This window comes from Bos indicus, chromosome 4 (assembly GCF_029378745.1).
Source record: "Bos indicus isolate NIAB-ARS_2022 breed Sahiwal x Tharparkar chromosome 4, NIAB-ARS_B.indTharparkar_mat_pri_1.0, whole genome shotgun sequence".
In the NCBI taxonomy this organism is placed as follows: domain Eukaryota; kingdom Metazoa; phylum Chordata; class Mammalia; order Artiodactyla; family Bovidae; genus Bos; species Bos indicus.
This window is the reverse complement of record NC_091763.1, coordinates 80,958,166-80,980,115: the sequence shown is the minus strand read 5'-3', so window position 1 is coordinate 80,980,115 and position 21,950 is coordinate 80,958,166. Positions and strand designations below refer to the sequence as shown.

The following is a 21,950-nucleotide window of genomic DNA, read 5'->3' as shown; positions in this document are numbered from 1 at the left end:
TTGCTTATAGTTTCCTTGGCTATGCAAAAGCTTTTAAGTTTAATTAGCTTGTACTTGTTTATTTCTGTTTTTATATCCAATATAAAATATTGTATATATCCAATACTCTAGGAGGTGGGTCATAAAGGATCTTGCTGTGATTTATGTTATAGCATGTTCTGCCTTTGTTTTCCTCTAAGAGTTTTATTTAGTTTCTGGTCTTACATATGACCCAACAATTCCACTATTGGGCATATACCCTGAGAGAACCGTAATTGAAAAACACACATGTACTCCACTGTTCATTGCAGCAGTATTTACAATACCTAGGACATGAAAGCAACCTGTATGTCCATGGAGAGGTAATGGATAAAGAAGCTGTGGTACATATATAAAAGGAATATCACTGAGCCATAAAAAGGAGTGCATTTGAATCAGTTCTAATGATGTGGATGTCCCTAGAGCCTATTATACAGATTGAAGTAAGTCATAAAGAGAAAAACAAATATTATTTATTAATGTATATCAGATCAGATCAGTCGCTCAGTCGTGTCTGAAATCTGGAAAGATAATACTGAAGAACCTATTTGCAGGGCAGAAATGGAGATGCAGACACAGAGAACAGACTTGTGGACATGGGGGTGGGGTGAAGGAGTGGGTGGGATGAATGGAGAGAGTAGCATGGAAACATATACACTTTCATACAAAAAATTGATAGCCAGTGAGAATTTGTTGTATGACTCAGGGAGCTCAAACCAGGGCTCTGTGACAACCTAGAGGGGTGGGAGATTCAAGAGGGAGGGCACATATGTATACCCATGGCTGATTCATGTTGATGTATGGCAGCAACCAGCACAATATTGTAAAACAATTATCCTTCAATTAAAAATAAAGGAAAAAAAAAGAAAAAAAAAAAAAAAAAGGATGGGGGTGGTAAGAGGAGGCTGTTCTAAAGCTACAGAAATTTTGCAGAAACACAAGTGTAGTGTCATTTTATGAGAATCAAGATGCATGCCATCAGGCACATGGCAGTTACTTGGGCCCTGTCTTTTTCTTTTGTATCAGTTCAGTCAGTTAGGTCTGACTCTTTGCGATCCCATGGACGGCAGCACGCCAGGCTTCCCTGTCCATCACCAACTCCTGGAGTTTACTCAAACTCATGTCCATCGAGTCAGTGATGCCATCCAACCAACTCATCCTCTATTGTCCGTTTGTCCTCCTGCCTTCAATCTTTTTCAGCATCAGGGTCTTTTCTAGTGAGTCAGTTCTGGAGTTTCAGCTTCAGCATCAGTCCTTCCAGTGAATGTTCAGGACTGATTTCCTTCAGGATGCACTGGTTGGATCTCCTTGCAGTCCAAGGGACTCTCAAGAGTCTTCTCCAACACCACAGTTCAAAAGCATCAATTCTTCAGTGCTCAGCCTTCTTTATAGTCCAACTCTCATATCCATACACGACTACTGGAAAAACCATAGCTTTGACTAGACAAACCTTTGTTGGGAAAGTAATGACTAGTCTAGTCTTTTGTCTACGTTTTAGTCTTTCTGAGGCTTTCTTACTTAACTTAAGCCTGATATGGTTATTCCAGCTGCACTTCCACGTGGCTTTTGAATTTTTAAGCTGATGTAATTGATTCCTGCTTGGTGAATCTATTGGCTGGCTTGTGAGTGATATCTGCATAATTCTAGTCAACTAGGGACGAGGAACAGTCAGTCACACCATGTATGGTGCTGCTTCTTCAGGAGGGTTTGAGGTGGAGTGGAAATTAAACATATTTAATGTCACTGGGATGAAGAATTCACTGGGATGAAGAATTTTAGTGTTTGAGAACATAGGCAGTAATAAATTATTTACAGCATATTCAATTATGCCTAGAAATTCTTAACTAGCTCCCACCTTTATTTGCAGAGTATGAATCCCAGAGGAAGTAAAATAAATTAATTATTCAAACAGAGAAATAAACTCTAAAATAAAATAGAATCTCCTGTTACCCTTGACCTTCTAGCTAATATGACCTGTTGGCAGAGGTCATAGAAATATCAAGTATCTTTTCTTATGTGGTTATGGAGTTGAGAAAAGAATTATTGCTTTCTTCATCTGTTGACCTACTGGAAGGGCTACTGAGATTTTTTTCAGGTTGTTTTGGAAGAATGCTCCTAATGGCTCTTGTGTTAGATTACTTTGGAAGGGACAACTTCCTCATTGGTTTAAATTCTGATGCAAAAGAACCTTGCATAATGCTCCCGTGATCTCAGTTGTGGTGTATGTGCCCATGTGAGTGAACCCAACTCTTTTGGGTCACCAATGACTGAAACAAGAATGTGCAGAATAATATTCGGAGTGCATTTTTTTTTTCTTCTGAGTATGTTATGCAATGGAAATAGTTGAAGTATTGAGACTTCAATTCTCTTGCAATTCAGCATGACTCTCTCTGCTGAAGGCTAAGGCTCATTTCCCCTGCTTCTTATATCCACATGCAGACAGTGTCTACTGACCTTTCCATCTGTCGATGGAAAGATGAAAGATTCAGGCTTCACTTTATTTCCAGATTCATGAGGACTTGAGATAAGAAGCAATTAATCCATGCTCAGTTCTGATTTTTGCCTTCTGATTTTTAGTTTCCCAGGGAGAGAATTTATTGATCATTTATTCTTCAAGGATTCCAGCCTCTGATATAGTTATTTCTTACTGTATAGTAGCAATTCATCATTCTGGTCTCTACCTTAATCTCACAGGCATGATAGATGGCCCGAGTTAGGCTCCTAGGTCCTGATCATCCAGGAGAAGGAAGGAGTCCTTTAAAGAATGGGTTCAGACCCTGGAAGGTAATCAGCTCACCAGGGTCTTACCAGCCCCTTGCAGGCTACCACCTTTTCCATCACTTGCCTTAGAGAAGTCTGTAAATACATAAGATGGAACCTTCCCTAAAACTTTTTCTGGCCCTGCAGTTGACTTGTTTTAGATACTTGCTTATCCCATGAGAACTACATATCACTTGCTCCTGTGAGTCAGCTGGGCCTTATCATAAGTGCTTACTCTTCACTGAATAAATTGAGTAGCCATTAGTTCTTCCCATAATCTTTGAGCCAAGCCCAAAGATGTTTTGAGAATCTGTATTCTTTAGATTCTAGAACTCATTTTATACTTGGATGGAAAATAAATGTTACTTCCAGTTAATGTTCAACTATTAGGTAGTAGCTATCTGGGGTATTTGCTGAAAAGAATAATAAGGCTGATCCTATATGTTTAAAGACAGAGTGCCAGAGTTACATAGCAACATCTGCCATAGGTACCAGATTAGGGTGATGACGATAATTTGATGGTTGGAGAAAGTAGAAGTGTGAGTAAATCCTGAATGGTCCTGCCCTATGGAGAGATGCTGGGAGATTTCTCTGCATCATCCTACAGGACAACAACTTCCTTGCCTCCAAATACCACAGTGGGTTAAGAAACCCTTGGCTTTGAGCATTAAGGAGATAAAGGAAGACATCTTTCAGACAAATAAATGGACCTGGCAATGGAAGGACTGTCTTGTGAATGGGCTAAATTTTGACCATAGTAAAATGAGTAAGTAATTAATTAGTAGGACTAAACCTTTCATTGTTCCAACTACAGGATATATATGTAATTATTGGAGTTATATTCTCCATCTCTCCTTAAACTTATCTTCACCCATAAATTTAGGCAGTAAACTGTGAAGAAGGAAGTTTGTTTTGGGAATCAATTCTTAGTATGTTTGCCATTCTCAGTGAGTTCTCATCTCCCCCCCCCCCCACTTTATTTATTTATTTATTTTTTTGGAGGCTAATTACTTTACAATATTGTATTGGTTTTGTCATACATTGACATGAATCCACCACGGGTGTACATGTGTTCCCCATCCTGAACCCCCCTCCCACCTCCCGCCCCATCCCATCCCTCTGGGTCATCCCAGTGCACCAGCCCCGAGAACCCTGTATCATGCATTGAACCTGGACTGGCGATCTGTTTCACATATGATAATATACATGTTTCAATGCCATTTTCCCAAACCATCACACCCTCGCCCTCTCCCACAGAGTCCAAAAGACTGTTCTATACATCTGTGTCTCTTATGCTGTCTCGCATACAGGGTTATCGTTACCATCTTTCTAAATTCCAAAAATATGCGTTAGTATACTGTATTGGTGTTTTCCTTTCTGGCTTACTTCACTCTGTATAATAGGCTCCAGTTTCATCCTCCTCATTAGAACTGATTCAAATGTATTCTTTTTAATGGATGAGTAATATTCCATTGTGTATATGTACCACAGCTTTCTTATCCATTCATCTGCTGATGGACATCTAGGTTGCTTCCATGTCCTAGCTATTATAAACAGTGCTGCAATGAACATTGGGGTACATGTGTCTCTTTCAACTCTGGTTTCCTCAGTGTGTATGCCCAGCAGTGGGATTGCTGGGTCATATGGCAGTTCTATTTCCAGTTTTTTAAGGAATCTCCACACTGTTCTCCATAGTGGCTGTACTAGTTTGTATTTCCAGTAACAGTGTAAGAGTGTTCCCTTTTATCCACACCCTCTCCAGCATTTGTTGCTTGTAGACTTTTGGATCGCAGTCATTCTGACTGGTGTGAAATGGTACCTCATTGTGGTTTTGATTTGCATTTCTCTGATAATGAGTGATGTTGAGCATCTTTTCATGTGTTTGTTAGCCATCTGTACGTCTTCTTTGGAGAAATGTCTGTTTAGTTCTTTGGCCCATTTTTTTATTGGGTCGTTTATTTTTCTGGAATTGAGCTGCAGGAGTTGCTTGTATATTTTTGAGATTAATTCTTTGTCAGTTGCTGCGTTTGCTATTATTTTCTCCCATTCTGGAGGCTGTCTTTTCACCTTGCTTATAGTTTCCTTTGTTGTGCAAAAGCTTTTAAGTTTAATTAGGTCCCATTTGTTTATTTTTGCTTTTATTTCCAATATTCTGAGAGATGGGTCATAGAGGATCCTGCTGTGATTGATGTCAGAGAGTGTTTTGCCTATTGTTTCCTTTAGGAGTTTTATAGTTTCTAGCCTTATGTTTAGATCTTTAATCCATTTTGAATTTACTTTTGTGTATGGTGTTAGAAAGTCTTCTAGTTTCATTTTTTTTACAAGTCATTGACCAGTTTTCCCAGCATGATTTGTTAAAAAGATTGTCTTTTCTCCATTGTATATTCTTGCCTCCTTTGTCGAAGATAAGGTGTCCATAGGTGCGTGGATTTATCTCTGGGGTTTCTATTTTGCTCCATTGATCTACATTTCTGTCTTTGTGCCAGTACCATACTGTCTTGATGACTGTGGCTTTGTAGTAGAGCCTGAAGTCAGGCAGGTTGATTCCTCCAGTTCCATTCTTCTTTGTCAAGATTGCTTTGGCTATTTGAGGTTTTTGTATTTCCATACAAATTGTGAAATTGTTTGTTCTAGTTCTGTGAAAAATACCTTTGGTAGCTTGATAGGGATTGCATTGAATCTATATATTGCTTTGGGTAGAAAATTCTCACTGTTTGCAGATGACATGGTCTTATACATAGAAAACCCTAAAGACTCCACCAGAAAATTACTAGAGCTAATTAATGAATATAGTAAAGTTGCAGGATATAAAATCAACACAGAGAAATCTGTTGCATTCCTATACACTAACAATGAGGAAACAGAAAGAGAAATTAAGGAAATAATTCCGTTCACCATTGCAACGAAAAGAATAAAATACTTAGGAATATATCTACCTAAAGAAACAAAAGACCTATATATACAGAACTATAAAACACTGGTGAAAGAAATCAAAGAGGACACAAATAGATGGAGAAATATACTGTGTTTATGATCAGAAGAATCAATATAGTGAAAAAGAGTTCTCATTTTTGGGTCACTGACACTTTCTCATCTTTCTTACCTCATGCTTCCCAGTTTTGCCAGAAAGCCTTCTGTGTAGCTTCTAGTATTTGTTGAATTGCTTACTTTGCTCTGATCCAACATAATACATCAGCCTTTTTTAGAAACTTTGTTTTTTATCAGAGTATAGTTGATTAACAATGTTGGTATAGTTTCAGGTGGGCAGTAAAGTGATTTAATTATACATATACATATATCTATTCTTTTCAAATTCTTTTCCCATTTAAGTTGTTACATAACATTGAGCTGAGTTCCCCATGCAATACAGTAGGTCTTTGTTGGTTATCCATTTTAAATATTGCACTGGGTACATGTCAGTCACAAACTCTCTTAACTATCCACTCCTCCTAACTCCTCTCTTCCAGTAACATGTTTTTTCTAAGTCCTTGAGTCTGTTTCTGTTTCGTTAGTACATTCGTTTGTATCATTTCTTTTTAGATTCCACATATAAGCGATATCATACAGTATTTCTTACATCACTCATTATGACAATCAGTGCATCAGCCTTGATTTGACAAAATGTGTTTAGCTCTTGTTATGCCAGATGTTGTCCTTGGTGTGTGGGGTAACTGCAGCAGGTTCTAAGTTCTTATCTGCCAGCCAGACTCCTATGCTCACTTAGAGGTCACGGTCATTGCTTCATGTGTCTTTGTTCAAAGGCTTGGGCTTCTGCTTTTGCCTGTATTCTCTGAGGATTTTATCTAGTTAACTAACAGGGTGCTATCCTTCTACCCTGTGATTTGCTTTCACAACTTGTCATGTGGGAATTTGGAGGCAAGTCTCTGAGCCTCATTCCCATAAATGCAGCCTCTGCCTATAAATCTTAGGAACTGACTACCTACTGAAGGACTTCCAAGAATTCAGTTCAGTTCAGTTTCTAGTAGTGTCCGACTCTTTGCAACCCCATGGACTGCAGCACACCAGCTTTCCTGTCCATCATCAACTCCTGGAGCTTCCTCAAACTCAGGTCCATCAAATTGTGATGCCATCCAACCATCTCATCCTCTGTTTCAAGAATTTGTCCAAATGTCTTACTCCATTTCCTACCTATACCCCCATACTTCATCTGGCTGAATGTTTCCCTCAGCCATGCTTATTCAAACTTTCTATATCCTAGGCTGAAATTCCACTGTTAACTAGATCTATACCCTAGTGTCTCTTCAGGTCTAGTGGGCAGGTCTAATATCGGTCTTTCCAGTAATGCCAACCTTCTGTGTGCCCTGTTTTGTCATTGATAAATCTTGAGATATGATGAAATTAAAGTATGTTTGGAAAACCTTTTTGATAATCTACTGTTATCTACTTTACAATAATATTCTTATTGAGGTTTAGTTAATATTCTGCTCTAGTTTATTTTTTTGCTTGAAGGTGAAATGTCATAATGACAGCCTGAATAAAGTTCTAGTCTATGATAAGACTTTTAACATGTCTTAGATAAGTGTAGGCTCATTGATAGATATGGTATTTTCATGGATGGTACATAACTAGTACAAAACTTTATTTGTTGTAACATGTTTGGGGTAAAACAAAGAGTACTTGAAAAAGGCTCAACATAGTCAAGGAATTTTTTACCTTGAAGTGTTTCTGAAAAATCAATATGGATTCTTGTCCAGAATTTTTTGCCACTTTCCATTAAATAGGAGGTGCTTTTGGCAGCTTAGTCCAAACAATCTAGCTTGAGATTCTTTATAACACAGGTGATTCAGAATCATCAGTTTCTCATGCATAGCTTCCAGGAAAAATAACACCATGTCATTGTACATTATGTCCAGGATACATGATGGGTGCCTTCCTGAAGAACAGCAAGCTTTCCCTATAAAGGACTTCTAAGAAAAATAATATCTACCGATAATTTGTGAAGATAAAAATCATGACAGTTTCCATTTCCTTTCTTGCCCCTGACTCCATATCTAGTATCAGAAACTGAGTGAAAATCCTAAATTTATTTTATTTAAAATAGGATTTAATTGATTTGAAGGACCTCAAGGAACATTCAGACTTCCTATGGTATTGGAAAATCCTGACCTGGATCTGGGGTTGCAGGAAATTAGTATGTAGTATTGCTTTCAAAGTGGTTCTAGAATTCAAGACAATGTAGAAATGAGTGTGTTCAAAATGGCTTATTTCCCATGAAAAAAATGTGTAGACAAATAGGTAATAGGTGAAATTAGGGGCTTCTGGCCTCCTTTATCACTTGTTGCAGAGTTCCATCCCATAAGACATTGTTCTTGAGCTGTAAGCATTTGAGGCCTCCTTGCATCTGGCTCAGCCAGCTCCAGTGCCATAAGGTGAGCTGAACTGTTAGCGGTAGGAAATAGTGCTCTATATTTGTCACAGTGTACTAGCACAGACCCAAAGTCAGTAACTGCTTGACATTCCAGAAAACATTCTCATGGCAATGAGTTCAACTCCATGGAATGTCTTTTTCCAGTGGACGATGAAGTCATTTTGCAATGGTTACCTTTTCGGGAAGAAAAGCTTGTGAAAACTTAAGTAGCTCCAGGAGGGTTTGAAGTTTGTGTTCTTGTTTTTGAAGTAGACACACCACTAACTGTATGTACCTTTTTTAGATTGGAGAGAATACTGACACATCAATACGGTAGTTTGAGGCTTCAATTCTTTACAAGAGAAACATCCCAGCCATGAATGTTTTCAGCGCAGTCTGCTGCTCTTATTTAGTTCCTGTGGTGGAAAATCTGCTGGAGGTGTGTGTACATAGTATGTGGTCATTTATCTTGCCTGGTATAGGGAGTGAGGCAACCAAGGGGATGAAGAGAGAGTTTGCAAAGTAGATAAGAGTCCAGAAATCAAGATCCAAAGGCTTAGAATGTACAGGGGGTTCTTTTTATGTGCCAACCAGCATTATTAGTAGCTATTTAATAATAATGATATTTATTGAGTCCTTACCTTTTATCAGAGATTATTTTATGCACCTCACACTGTGACTCTAACCTCACACTGAAACTTCTTTGCTCCAGTAATCACTGACTGAAGCATTTTATATTTTGATTATCCGTAGTCTCCTGTCTTCCACCTTGCATTCAACTACTCACCACATTATGGCCAGTCCTTGACTTAATCAGGATTTCTTATCCACTGACACCTCTCATATGCCCTATTCATAACTTCCCCCCATCGTCACCATTTTTAGATATTTGTTACAGCAGTATCCCACTTCTCAGTACCAATTTCTTAGTCCATTTGGGATACTATAACAGAATACCATAGACAGGGTGGCTGAAACAGCAGGCATTTCTTTACTATAATTCTCAAGGCTAGGAAATCCAAGATCAAGATGCTGGCATATTAGATGTCTTGTGAGGGCCTGCTTCCTGTTTCAGAAATGGCTGTGTTCTTATTACTAATACCAACATTGGGGAGTTAGGATTTCAACAACTGAATTTGAGGAGGATACTGGATTGGGTTGCCATTTCCTTCTCCAGAAAACATTCATTTTACAGCAAAAGATATTCTTCTGAAAGTTCTTATTTAAAATATATTTATTAAATACTGTAGCAATAATAACATGGGACAAATAATTATTTAAAGAATTGATAATCTTCTTGCTGTTGTTGTTCAGTCACTAAGTCATGTCCTACTTCTTTGCAACCCCATAGACTGCAGCATGCCAGACTTCCCTGTCCTTTACTATCCCCCAGAGTTTGCTCAAACTCATGTGCATTGAGTTGGTGATGCCATCCAACCATCTCATCCTCTGTTGCTCTCTTCTTCTCCTACCTTCAATCTTCCCAGCATCAGGATCTTTTCCAATGAGTCAGCTGTTTGCATTAGGTGACCAAAGTGTTGTAGCCTTAGCTTCAGCATCAGTCCTTCCAATGAATATTCAGGACTGATTTCCTTTAGGACTGACTGGTTTGATCTCCTTGCTGTCCAAAGGACTATCAAGAGTCTTCACCAGCCCCACAATTTGAAAGCAATAATTCTTCAGTGCTCAGCCTTCTTTATGGTCCAACTCTCACATCTGTATAGTCAAAGCTATGCTTTTGAGTGTATGGATCTTTGTAGGCAAAGTGATGTCTCTGCTTTTTATTAAGCTGTCTACTGTTGTCATAACTTTTCTTCCAAGGAGCAAGTGTTTTTTAAAATTTCATGACTGCAGTCACCATATGCGGTGGTTTTGGAGCCCAAGAAAATAAAAAATTTCACTGCTTCCACTTTACCCCATCTATTTGCCATAAAGTGATGGACTGGATGCCATGATCTTAGGATTTTGAATGTTGAGTTATAAGCCAGCTTTTTTACTCTCTTTTTTAATCCTCATCAAAAGGCTCTTTGGTTCTTCTTACCTTTTCGTCTTTAGAGTGGTATCATTTGCATATCTGAGGTTGTTGATGTTTCTCCTGGCAGTCTTGATTCCAGCTTGTGATTCATCCAGCCTGGGATTTCACATGATGATCGAAGTTAAATAAGCAAGTTGCCAATATACAGCCTTGATGTACTCATTTCCCAATCTTCATCCTAATAAATCTACTTGGTGAGCCTTAGTTTAATTATATCCTGGTGACTGAGCTGCTAGGGCTTCCCAGGTGGCATTAGTGCTAAAGAACCCACCTGCCAATGAGGGAGACATGAGACGTGGGTTTGATCCCTGGGTTGGGAAGATCCCCTGGAGGAGAGCATGGCAACCTTCTCCAGTATTCTTGTCTGGAGAATCCCATGGACAGAGGAGCCTGGCAGGCTACAGTCCATGGTGTTGCAAAGAGTTGGACATGACTGAAGAGACTTAGCAGGCAAGCACGCATACACAGCTGAGCTGTTACTTGGTATTTACTTTCCAGTGATTATTAACTAGTTATCACTGCTTAAAATTAAAAATATATGTATTGGTAAAAATATATTTCATGTTATGGTTCAGAATTAATGAAGAAACAACCATTTCTTTATTAACTGAAAGAAAATGAACCCTCTCCTATAATATGTAAACTTGAACATGTCACTGATCCAAAATTTTGGAAACCTTACTTCCCATTATACTTGTTAATACACATTGTTACTTCATATTACTTATCTACTTCCCAACTCACTTTTCCCTCATAAAAAAAGCAGGCAAACAAACAACCTGTATAACTTCATAATTATGAACGGTTTGTTGAGACATCTCTGCTCAAAATCCTTGTCCTCCACTCATAGCTCTGTTGCAGACTTCCTTTCTGTAGTTTAAGAAACACTAATGCATTAGGTATGGCACTAATTTTGCTTTTGCCTGGTGGATAAGGGAATATAAACATTTAAAATAGTTCATGTAATATCTTGGTGGCATTGATTTACAAATCAAGCAAAAATGTAAACAGAAAAAAACTCGATTATAGTGTTCCGAGATCCCTTTTAGCCACAACCCTATTATATGGAAGCAATCATCTGAGTGATTTATTAACATTTTATAACCATTTATTAATTGCCTCATATTCTTCAGATACCATGAAGTAGGAAGAATAAAAGAAAAAAAAATACAGTCTACTAACTCCAATCTACTTATACTGTGCAACAGAACTTTCTGTGATGATAGAAACGTTCTCTATCTGGACTGTCTCCTGTGGTAGCCACTAGCCACACGTGGCTATTGAATGCTTGATGTTTAGCTAGAATGTTGGTAGAAGTAAACTATTAATTTTTATTAAAAACAGCTTTATTGACATATAATACACATACACTAAAATTCACTCACTGAAACTGCACAACTCACTGGTTTTTAGTACATTCATAGAGTTGTACAGCCTTTACCATAATCAATTTTAGAATATTTTCATTGCCCAAATAAGAAAGCTGTTACTTGTGTAGTCACTTTCCACATTTACCAAACTTCTTCAGCCCCAGACACCCACTAATCTTTCTAGTCTCCATGGATTTGCTGATTTTGGTCATTTCCTGTAAGTGGAATCACAATTTGTATTCTTTTGTGACTGGCTGATTTAAATTTAGTTTATTTAAATTTAATACTTATGTGTGGCTAGTGGCTACTGTAAGAAACAAGTAATACAGATACTTAAGTAATGATGATGTTTAAGTAATATTGAGTATAGAAGGTAATCCTGTAAAGGGGGCATGTGAAAAACATCAGAGAGATTAGAGATAATGCAGACAGAGCCTAGAGATGAGACTGTTTCCTGAAGGAGGGGATGGTACCAACTAATACAGTGGTATAAGAAAGAATTGTTTCAGTGATAGGATAGGAATCCTGATGACAAAGGGCATTGGAATGTGGTGGTTGGTGAAGAAGTGGCATTTTTATATTATTTAGAGATGGAGGAAGGGAACAATTTCAAGAAAGCTTGAGAGGTATGTCAAGACTGGTACAAATTTTATATTGTTTCTAATATTTTTAGTATTAGCATGAGCTTCTATGTAGGCAGAAGAAAAAGATACAGTGGAAATGAAGACATAAAAGATGACTGAGCAGGGTTCTGAAGGATGTGAGTGAGTACAGGTAGTACTCAGGTCATTAGCCTAGGAATAAGCCCTGACAGGAAAGACAGATGTTATCTTTCCCAGAGGTGGGCATAAGTGAAGAAAAAGTAGGTGAAGATGCAGAGCAATTTTTACATAGAAAGAAAGGAAACTAAAGAAACTCATTTACTCAAAGAAAATGGGAATAAGGCCTTCTGAGGGTAAAGTTCGGTTCCCCTGATCATCACTGTGATCAGGTGTGTAGAAGTGAGTTCTGATAAGTACTTAACAGGGGCTTGAACTATGAGAAGTATCAATTATTTACATATATCTGGCTTCCCAAATGAACATGTCTCTTAAAAGGAAAAGACTTTCTCAGGTACATAAAGCCACATGGGGTCCAGTGATCTAAATGTGTCATTTTTCACTTACTAGGAAGTGAAAATTACCCAAAAGTTTGTATCTCAGATTTTCGAAGACAAACTATAGCTCCGTTACTCGTCTTCCTTCCACCCCATTCTCCTTTCTTTTCTCCTCCTTTCCCTCATTTCCTTCCTTTTTACCATCTATTCTTCTTAGACTTTGTAGAAAACAATGTGCTATATCATTTTCTTTGCCCTACACGAAAAATTGGAAATAAAACACAAAACTGGGAATATCCAACATTAATCCAAACTATAATGAATATAGAATTTAATATTATGAATTATAATAAACCTCCAGTATTTTCTTTACTATTCTAAGTTACTCATTTTTCCTCCCTCCTCCAATGTTATAACAGTTGGTGGATGAGACAGGAATTGCTTTGAGAACCTCAAATAACAGCTATACAAATATAATAGAAAAATATACTAATTAGTTGATATTGATTTAATTAATATTACTTTAGAACAAGGTTTATATATACATTTTGAGTAATTAAAGCTATTTTTGTGGTATTCTCAATATGTAAAATTATATATTTATGTATGTATTTATTTATTTTAGGCTTTTAAAACCAAGGATGGATATCTTGTAGTTGGAGCAGGAAATAACCAACAGTTTGCAGCTGTGTGCAAGGTAATCTGTAATATTTGGACTATTTGGAATGGGTAGATAATATATACAACAATTCATTTTGCGCAAAGCCAGAAAATTCAATTTTGCCTAGAGGAGTGTTGCTAAATCTATACTAAACTCAAGACTCCCTGTGTTAGCACCTTAAAGCATGCCCTTTTTATGTTTACAATGTTATGAACAGAGTCCAACTTAACACTCTGTTTTTTTTTTTTATTTTTTTGTAAAATTGAGGTATATGACTATTTTTAAGTGAAGAATCATAGTAGCTTAAATTATGTTAAAACCTGACCTGTCTACCAGTGCAAACAAAAAGGGAAAAAAAGACTTTTAAAAGGGTTTTTTAACACCAGGATTTTTTTTTTTTTCCTGAGAAGAAGAAAGGAACAGAAGAACTAGGAAACAACCAGAAAACAATTAACAAAATGGCAATAAGTACATACCTATCAATAATTACTTTAAATGTAAATGGACTAAGTTTACCATCAAAAGACATGGACTAAATAAGTTGATTAAAAATAAAGGCCTGCAAGAGTCTCACTTCAGGTATAAGGACATACACAGACTGAAAGTGGAGGGATGTAAAAAAGATATTTAGCGCAAATAGAAGCCAGAACAAAGCTTTGGTAGCAATACTTATATCCAACAAAAGAGACTTTGAAACAAAAACTGTGATGAGAGACAAAGAAGGGCATTGCATACTGATAAAGGGATCAATCCAACAAGAGTATGTAATATTTGTATACTTATGCACCCAACATGAAAAAAGTGAAGGTGGAAGTTGCTCAGTTGTGTCCAGCTCTTTGCAACCCCTATACAGTCCATGGAATTCTCCAGGCCACATGGGAACACCTAAATATATAAAGCAAATATTTACAGACCTAAAGGGAGAACCAGACAGCAATACAGTAGTAATAGGGGACTTTACTACTCTGCTTACCTCAAAGGACAGATCATCCAGACAGATAATCAGTAAGGAAACACTGGTCTTAAATTAGACCAGATTGACTAAACAGATTTATAGAGAACAGTCTATCCAAAAGCAATAGAATACACATTCTTTCTCAAGTGCCCATGGAACATACTTCAGAATAAATCATATGTTAGGTTACAAAACAAGTCTTAATACATTTAAAAATATTCAAATCATACTAGGTATCTTTTCTGACCACAATACTATGAAACTAGAAACCAATTATAAGAAGACAAGTGGAAAATCACAGATATGTGGAGATTAAACAACATGCTACTATAAAAATGACTGGTATCAATGAAGAAATAAAAAGAGGAAAAAAAAAAAAAAAACAAACAAACCCTTGAGGGCTTCCTTGGTGGCTCAGTGGTAAAGAATCTGCCTTCCAATGCAGGAGACACAGTTCAATCCCTGATTCAGGAAGATCTCACATGCTGTGGAGCAACTAAGCCTGTGTGTCATAACTATTGAGCCTGTGTTTTAGGGCCCAGGAGCCACAACTACTGAGCTCATGTGCAGCAGCTACTGAAGGCTGCATGCCCTAGAGCCCATGCTCTGCAACAGGAGAAGCCACTGCAATGAGAAGCCTGCACTCTGCAACTGGAGAGTAGCCCCCACTCATCACAACTAGAGAAAAGCTCATGCAGCAACAAAGACCCAGCACAGCCAAAAATAAATACATGCTAATACACTTCAGTCATGTCCAACCCTTTGTGACCCTATGGACTGTATGTAGCCTGCCAGGCTCCTCTGTTCATGGGATTCTCCAAGAATACTGGAGCGGGTTGCCATTTCCTCCTGCAGGGAATCTTCCCCACCCAGGGATTGAATGCGTGTCTCTTGCGTCTCCTACGTTGGCAGGCAGGTTCTTTACCACTATCGCCACCTGAAAGCCCAAAATAAATACCTCAAGTTATAAAAAATACCGTGAGACAAATGAAAATGGAAATACAACATACCAAAACTTATAGAGTGCAGCGAAAGCAGTTCTAAGAGGGAAGTTCATGGTGATAAATGGCTACCTCAAGAAATAAGAAAAAACTTGAAGAAATAACCTATATTTACAACTCAAGGAACTAGAAGAAGAATAAGCAAAGCCCAAAATTTGTAGAAGGAAGGGAAGAACAAAAGCAGAGCAGAAATAGAGTAAGAAGACAATAGAAAAGATCAGTGAAACCCAGCAAAGGCAACAAAACACAAATAAAAAAGTGGAACTATATCAACATAAAGAGATTCTGTACAGCAAGGGAAATCATTAATGAAATGAAAATGCAACCTACTGAATGGGAGAAAATATTTGTAAATCATATATCTGATAAGAGGTTAATATCCAAAATAGGTAAGAATTTATATAACTCAATAGGAAAAAATATCACATAATCCAATTAAAAAATGGGCAGAAGTTCTTAATAGACCGTTTTCCAAAGAAGGCATATAGATGGCTAATAGGTACATATACAGATGCTCAGTGGGAGAGAGACAATAAATAAAACTCCAAAATGATCCATGGTTAAGTGCCATGCAGAGAATTAAAATAGACTACTGTGTTAAAATAGTGACTGGATTGTCAGGGGAAAGTCTCTTTTGAAGAAATAACCTCAAAATGAGATCTGAGTGATACTCATAATGCAATAGTGATAAGGTTTTTCAATATAAATATTAACATAAAATGTTTGCAATACTAATATAAACATAGTACTCAAAATTCACAAAAAGCCTGTAATTATTCCATAGTGCTAATACAGACTATATGGCTTAGTGGTAAAGGATTCACCTGCCAGTGCAGGAGACAGGGTTTGATCCCTGGGTTGGAAAGATCCTCTGGAGTAGGAAATGGCAACCACTCTAGTATTCTTGCCTGGAAAATTCCATGGACATAGCAGCCTGGCGGGCTACAGTCCATGGGGCCACAAAGAGTGGGACACAACCGAGCATGCTTGCATGTATGCCAGGATAAAAGTGGGTTTTTCTTTTTTATTTCTACTTCTATGAAGTGGTAAAACACAAAAATGTTTATCTGTTGTCCCCAATTCCTTACACAGAATTTCTAAAAAATTCCTGAGTTTTGAAAGTGTCCCTTGTTTTTCATAATAAGCCCCGTTCAGTCACATCTGAGTTTATTCTGTTGAGGTAACTTAGGATGGGGCCCCTAGATAGTCTCAGGATAGGTTGGTCACCAGAAAGACCAACTGATCAGAGGGTTGGAACTTTCAACCCCACCTACCAACCTCCAGTAAGAGGAGAGAGGACTGGAGATTGAGCTGTGTGTAAACCCTTGAACTATAAGATTCAGAGAGCTTCTGGTGAAGACAGCAAGGTGGCGGGAGGGTGGGAGAGCATGGAAGCTCTGCACTCTCCTACCTCTGTGCATCTCTTCTGCTTGGCCTTTGTAATAAACCAGTAGCAGTAAGTTAAAAAAAAAAAAAAAAAAAAGATGTTCAGTATCTTGACTCATCAGGGAAATGCCAATTAAAACCACGAGATCTTACCTCACACTTGTCCAGAATTTATTTAAAAAAAAAAAAAAACCAACCAAAAAAAAACAAAACAAGAAAAAAAAAATGTTGGTAAGGATGTGGAGAGAAGGGAACCCTTGTGCACTGTGGATGGGATTGTAAATTGGTATTGCCCCTATGGAAAATATTTAAAAATAGAATTACCATATGATGCAGCAATTTCACTTATAGGTATATATCTGAAGAAAATGACAACACTAACTTGAAAAGATACATGCATTCCTATGTTCATTGCAGCATTATTTATGATAGCTAGGATATGGAAGGAAAAAGGACTTTTTAATACCAGGATATTTTTCTCTTCTTTCTTTTTCTGTTTTAATTTCCACAAGATATAATTAGCCCCGAATATAATTGGTCTACAAATGTATTTACCACTAGAAAATTTGTTCTTCAAAGTAGCCTTTGTTTAATAAGTACCTTTCTACAAAATTCATGTTTTAACTTTTTAGCAATTGTCATGTTAAAAATGTTGCTCCTACATAAGATCTAAATAAAGGTCTTGGAATCAGTAAAGTTGAAAATATTCTCAATTTTTAGTATTGCTTTATGTTTTTATTTGATGTTTTTACTATTTATCCAATCTCTGGTTTTTTGTTCTTATTTAAGGCTTTAGTTTTCAGTTCATTTTTTAGAGTTCTAATCCCAGGCAATAATCTAGTTAAAAAAATATATATGTAAATTTTAATTTTTCTTACATGTAGGGAAAGGCCTTACCTATTCAGGATTTTTTTTCTGGTTGGGAAAGTTTTGTTTTGTTTTGTTTTTGTACTAACCATATTACTGTGAGCTTTTAGTTTTATTAAGGATGGCTGTGAATTCCTTAGAGGAGTCTTATTTATTGCAGTTAACTTATTATGTATAAAATTGTTTATTGCTGTGCCTCTTTCATATGAGAGGTTAATGAGCACAGCTAAAAACCACAGCAAAGGGGTGGGAAGTATCACAGAGAAGGTGACAAATGGATAGTTCCTATTGCAGGAAGGGTTGGAGGTGGGAAAGAGGAGAGCTTTTATAATGGTGACTCTGAGTAAGTGTAGAGAAAATTGATTCAAACATTTGATCTGGGATCAAAGAACCTTTGTTATGAACGGTCAATGTTAAAAATATAAAACATACGGAAGCTGTTGCCTGTGAAGTCATTTGCGTACTCTGGCTGCAGAGATGTAAAAGCCAGTTCATCACTATAAACGAGGACAGATTTTTTTCCTGGGCCATATGTTTTGGAGTTTTCTCTCTCCAGAATCAGGATGGGGAGGGGGTAGAAATTACTGGTTGACATATTCTTCACTGTTGAAAATAACTGCACTGAATTCTTTTTATTTTTGATTCATTACTGCTGATCAGTTTGAAACTTTTGAACTTCCTCATAAATATCCATAAGAACTTTTTTTTGGAAGAAGATTTTTATTTCAAAGCAGAATATTTACCATAAGTTTTAGTACTAAAATATGACTTATTGTTATGGTGTGTTATGACACATTTTTTAAAAAAGAGAATAGCAGAGAGGGCCTTGGAGAATGGCATACTTGACCTTGTTTTTACCATATGTGAGTAGGAATGGTAATCCCTGTTATGAGCCATTAAGGCAGCGTCTATAAAACTCTTTGAGATCCTCAGAAGAAAAGTTTTATGTGTACGGCATTTTTATGTTATCTACATCATTTACTAGGGATCTTGAGCAAACATTGAAATCTGATTGACTTTTTCACCTTCATAATTATATCCTTACATGTAAACTTGTCCTAAAAACCTTTTCTGTTAAGGGAAACAAAAAATCACCTTTCTTTGTTTGATTCAAGATTCTCCCCCATCGCATTTATACTAAGTGAGTTTTTCTAAGTTTTTTTTTTTTTTTTTAATTCAACTCTTTTTATTACTGAGGGTGTTAAAATTCAGTCTGGCCTTATAGAATATGAGGATACAATGTGATGACAATTTTGATCCCTATCAAAATTATTCTTTTACCAAGTAAGGTTCACCATGAAAGATAGGGCAGCTCTACCTCCTGGGGAGAAATGTGGCAATATTGTTTGCAACAAATGAGAATTTACTTATGCCAGATCTCTTTTGAAAAGAGAATTTGATATACTGGTTGGTTAATACTTCTTGGGGAGGGTCCTATTATAATGCTGTTATTGTCAGGGATTAGAGGAGAGTAAGAGCCTTGGGTTCAGGGGATTGGGGTTCAGAAAATTTCCTGTATATAAAGTGAACCTTGGCTTATAACAAATCCTATTTTATGTCCCTTAACGTGATACAGAAGAGCAGGGAACGTGAGCATATGTAAGCTATTTTAAGCTGATTGATGCCAACACTAATGGGTATTCCTATTTGAAATACACTGACATCCCTTTAAAAGTCACATAGACTGAAGGTTTCTTTTGTTGGAGGCAATAATCATTGGTTTTCATCTTTTGCATGCATAGGAAATCTCCTTGAGCCCCTTCCCCAAAGATTTTGACAAAGTATGTGAGGTGGGGTGCAGGAAACTTGAATTTTAATAAGCACTATAGTTGATTTTTTAGCAGGTGGTCTGAGGATATTATAATTCTAGGGCATTCTGTGAGTCTTGAAACCAGTCAGGTGATGTCTGGCAAGGTCATTTTTGCTAAGCATCTGTGTCCTCATGATTCAATGAAGATTATTACATGTAACTGTACTAATATATAACTTTTGGGGTTCTAGAAGAGATTAGGTAAGTAAGACAGTACAGTCCCTTGCTCAAAGTATAAACTTAATAAATGACCTTTCTAGTATGACGTAATTAGTATGCAGATTCTGGTTGCGGGTGAAATGGAGTTAGCACATTTCTCCCTGTCTCATTCACTTGACACAGTGATACAACCTGTACAGAATGCATGGAATATCTATACGAGGACTTTGAAAAGTAATCAGTAGCAGGAAAATTAGTAAAGAACACCAGAATTTTGAAATAGCTCTAAACTGGCAGTAGGTTTTACCAGTTTTCCCTCTGATTATTCGTTTACATGAACACAGCCTGAAATCTGGATGTGGGAACGGGGGAACAGAGCTGACTTCCAGGAGATGCCCTTATTCCTGGTGCAACAAGCATGAAAGTGAGCTCTAATGTCAGGGAGACATTTTTTCCCTCTTCCTCATTTCCTCACACCCCAGCCTCCAAGCAGTCCTGTAGTGGCAGCAACAGATGAGCAGGAGCCAGAACTCTGAGGAAGGGGACCTTTCCTAATTATTGCTGGGCTGTGATTCCAAAAGACAGAGGTGAATCCTTGATGCATTTTTCCTCTGTCCTCCCACTGATTGGCCTCTGCCCTGGAACTATGCTGAGGAGTAGGGTAACTAGAGGGAAGCCCTGGGGAACTGAAAAAAGGTTGCCAAGGTGGAAAAGCTTTAGAAAGTGATCTGTGAAGTTGTGAACTCCTGTGCTCACCGCTGAGTTGCATATGTATTGATCTGATCTTAATCAGGACACCAGAGATGTTGAGAACTGTGTTAACAAATAGACAGCTTCTCAGGTGGCAGCATGAGCATTTAGTGGGTCACAGGTGGAACTGATTCAAAAGCACTGCAAAGGCTTTGAAAACTGAACTAACACTAAAACCAAAGCAAGTAGAAGGTAAGTTGGGACTTGTGGTCTGGATCTGACCAGGAGAACTTCTTGCTAAAAAAAACAAAACAAATGTTTTCTTTAGGATTTAAACAAGACCCAGAGGCTTATAACATAATATTCAAAATATCCAGGATTAAACTCCAGATTACTCAGATTATGAAGAACCAGAACCTGCATGAGAAAAGACAATGGCATTTCCAAGATGACACAGATGTGGGGATGCAGTCATGAAAATTTTAAAGCAGCATTTATAAAAATACTCCAATAAGCATTACAGACACTATTGAAATAAATATTTAGAAAAGTAGAAATGTCTGGCACAGAAATAGAAGATAAGAAGAAGAACCAAGTGGACATCTTAGAACTGAAAAATAAAACCACCAAACACAAGAACAAACACTTCACTAAATGAGCGTAGTAGCACAATGGAGGGAACAGAGGAGACAGTCAGGGACTTAAAGAAGGATAAATATTAGGTTGACCAAAAGGTTCATTCAGGTTTTTCCATACCCGAAACCTGAACAAACTTCCTGGTCAACCCAAAAGAAATTATTCAGTCTGAACAACAGAGAGGAAAAAAGTTCCTTCCCCAAAATGCAAGAAAGAACACATTTCCAGGACCTGTGGGACAATAACAAAAAAGTCTAACATTTATGTCATTGTAGTCCCAGGAGGAGAGAAGAAAAAAACATATTGAAAAAATAGTTGAAAAAACAATTAATGGAAACTTCCAAAATTTAGTGATTGATAGAAACCTACAGATTTAATAATTTCAGCAAGTTCCAAATAAGAGAAATCCACATAAATCCATGCCCAAGCACATAAAAATATTACTGCTGAAAACTAAAGAAGAAACATTTGAAAGCACCTAGAGAAACTGACCTATTACCTTTGGGGGAACGTGACTAGATTGATTGCAGATTTCTTGTCAGAAACTCTTGTCAGATTTCTTGTCTTGACAAATTTCTTGTCAGAACCTAGAGAGAAGTTGCACAGCATGTTTAAAGAGCTGAAAGGAAAGAGCTGTCAATACAGAATTCTATATCTAATGGGGATATCTTTGAGAAACAAAAGTTAAGTAGATAACCTCCCCTACCTTCCCCCCTTTTTCCCATCCTTCTTTTCAAAAAAATTTTTTTAAATTGTATTTAAAAAAATTTATTTTTGCTCATACATGTGGCATGTGGAATGTTAGTTCCCCAAACAGGGATTGAACCCACAGCCCCTGCCTTGGAAGCACAGAACTTTCACCACTGGACCACCAGAAAAGCCCTCATCCTTCTTTTTTGAACAAACACATGGTTTATTATTTCTTTGGGGAGAAACAGTACCTACTTGGAGTAGTTCACATTTATTTAATGCTTACTGTGTCAAGTACTTTCACTTGCATTATTTCATTTTGTCCCAGGCAGCATTCTATTTCAAGTTCCTAAAGCACAGTTATGACTACAGCACTTGAAGCAGTCTCTAGAAAGTTCTGAATGCTAGCAAAGTGGGACAGAAGGATCATTACTTTACCCACTATTTA

General features: G+C 37.3%; 1 protein-coding gene across 13 annotated transcripts in view; it reads left to right on the top strand.

Moving 5' to 3' along the window:
- SUGCT (succinyl-CoA:glutarate-CoA transferase) overlaps nucleotides 1–21,950 on the top strand; it is an 861,197-nt gene that overhangs the window by 269,072 nt on the left and 570,175 nt on the right. For all 13 annotated transcript variants that reach the window (XR_011566121.1, XR_011566122.1, XM_070787292.1 and 10 more), the window contains one exon: nucleotides 13,273–13,344. Coding sequence is in view for 11 of the 13 variants with exons in the window: in XM_070787292.1 (XP_070643393.1) it covers nucleotides 13,273–13,344 (72 nt within the window). In the remaining 2 variants the exon portion in view is untranslated. The remainder of the gene's footprint in view (nucleotides 1–13,272; nucleotides 13,345–21,950) is intronic.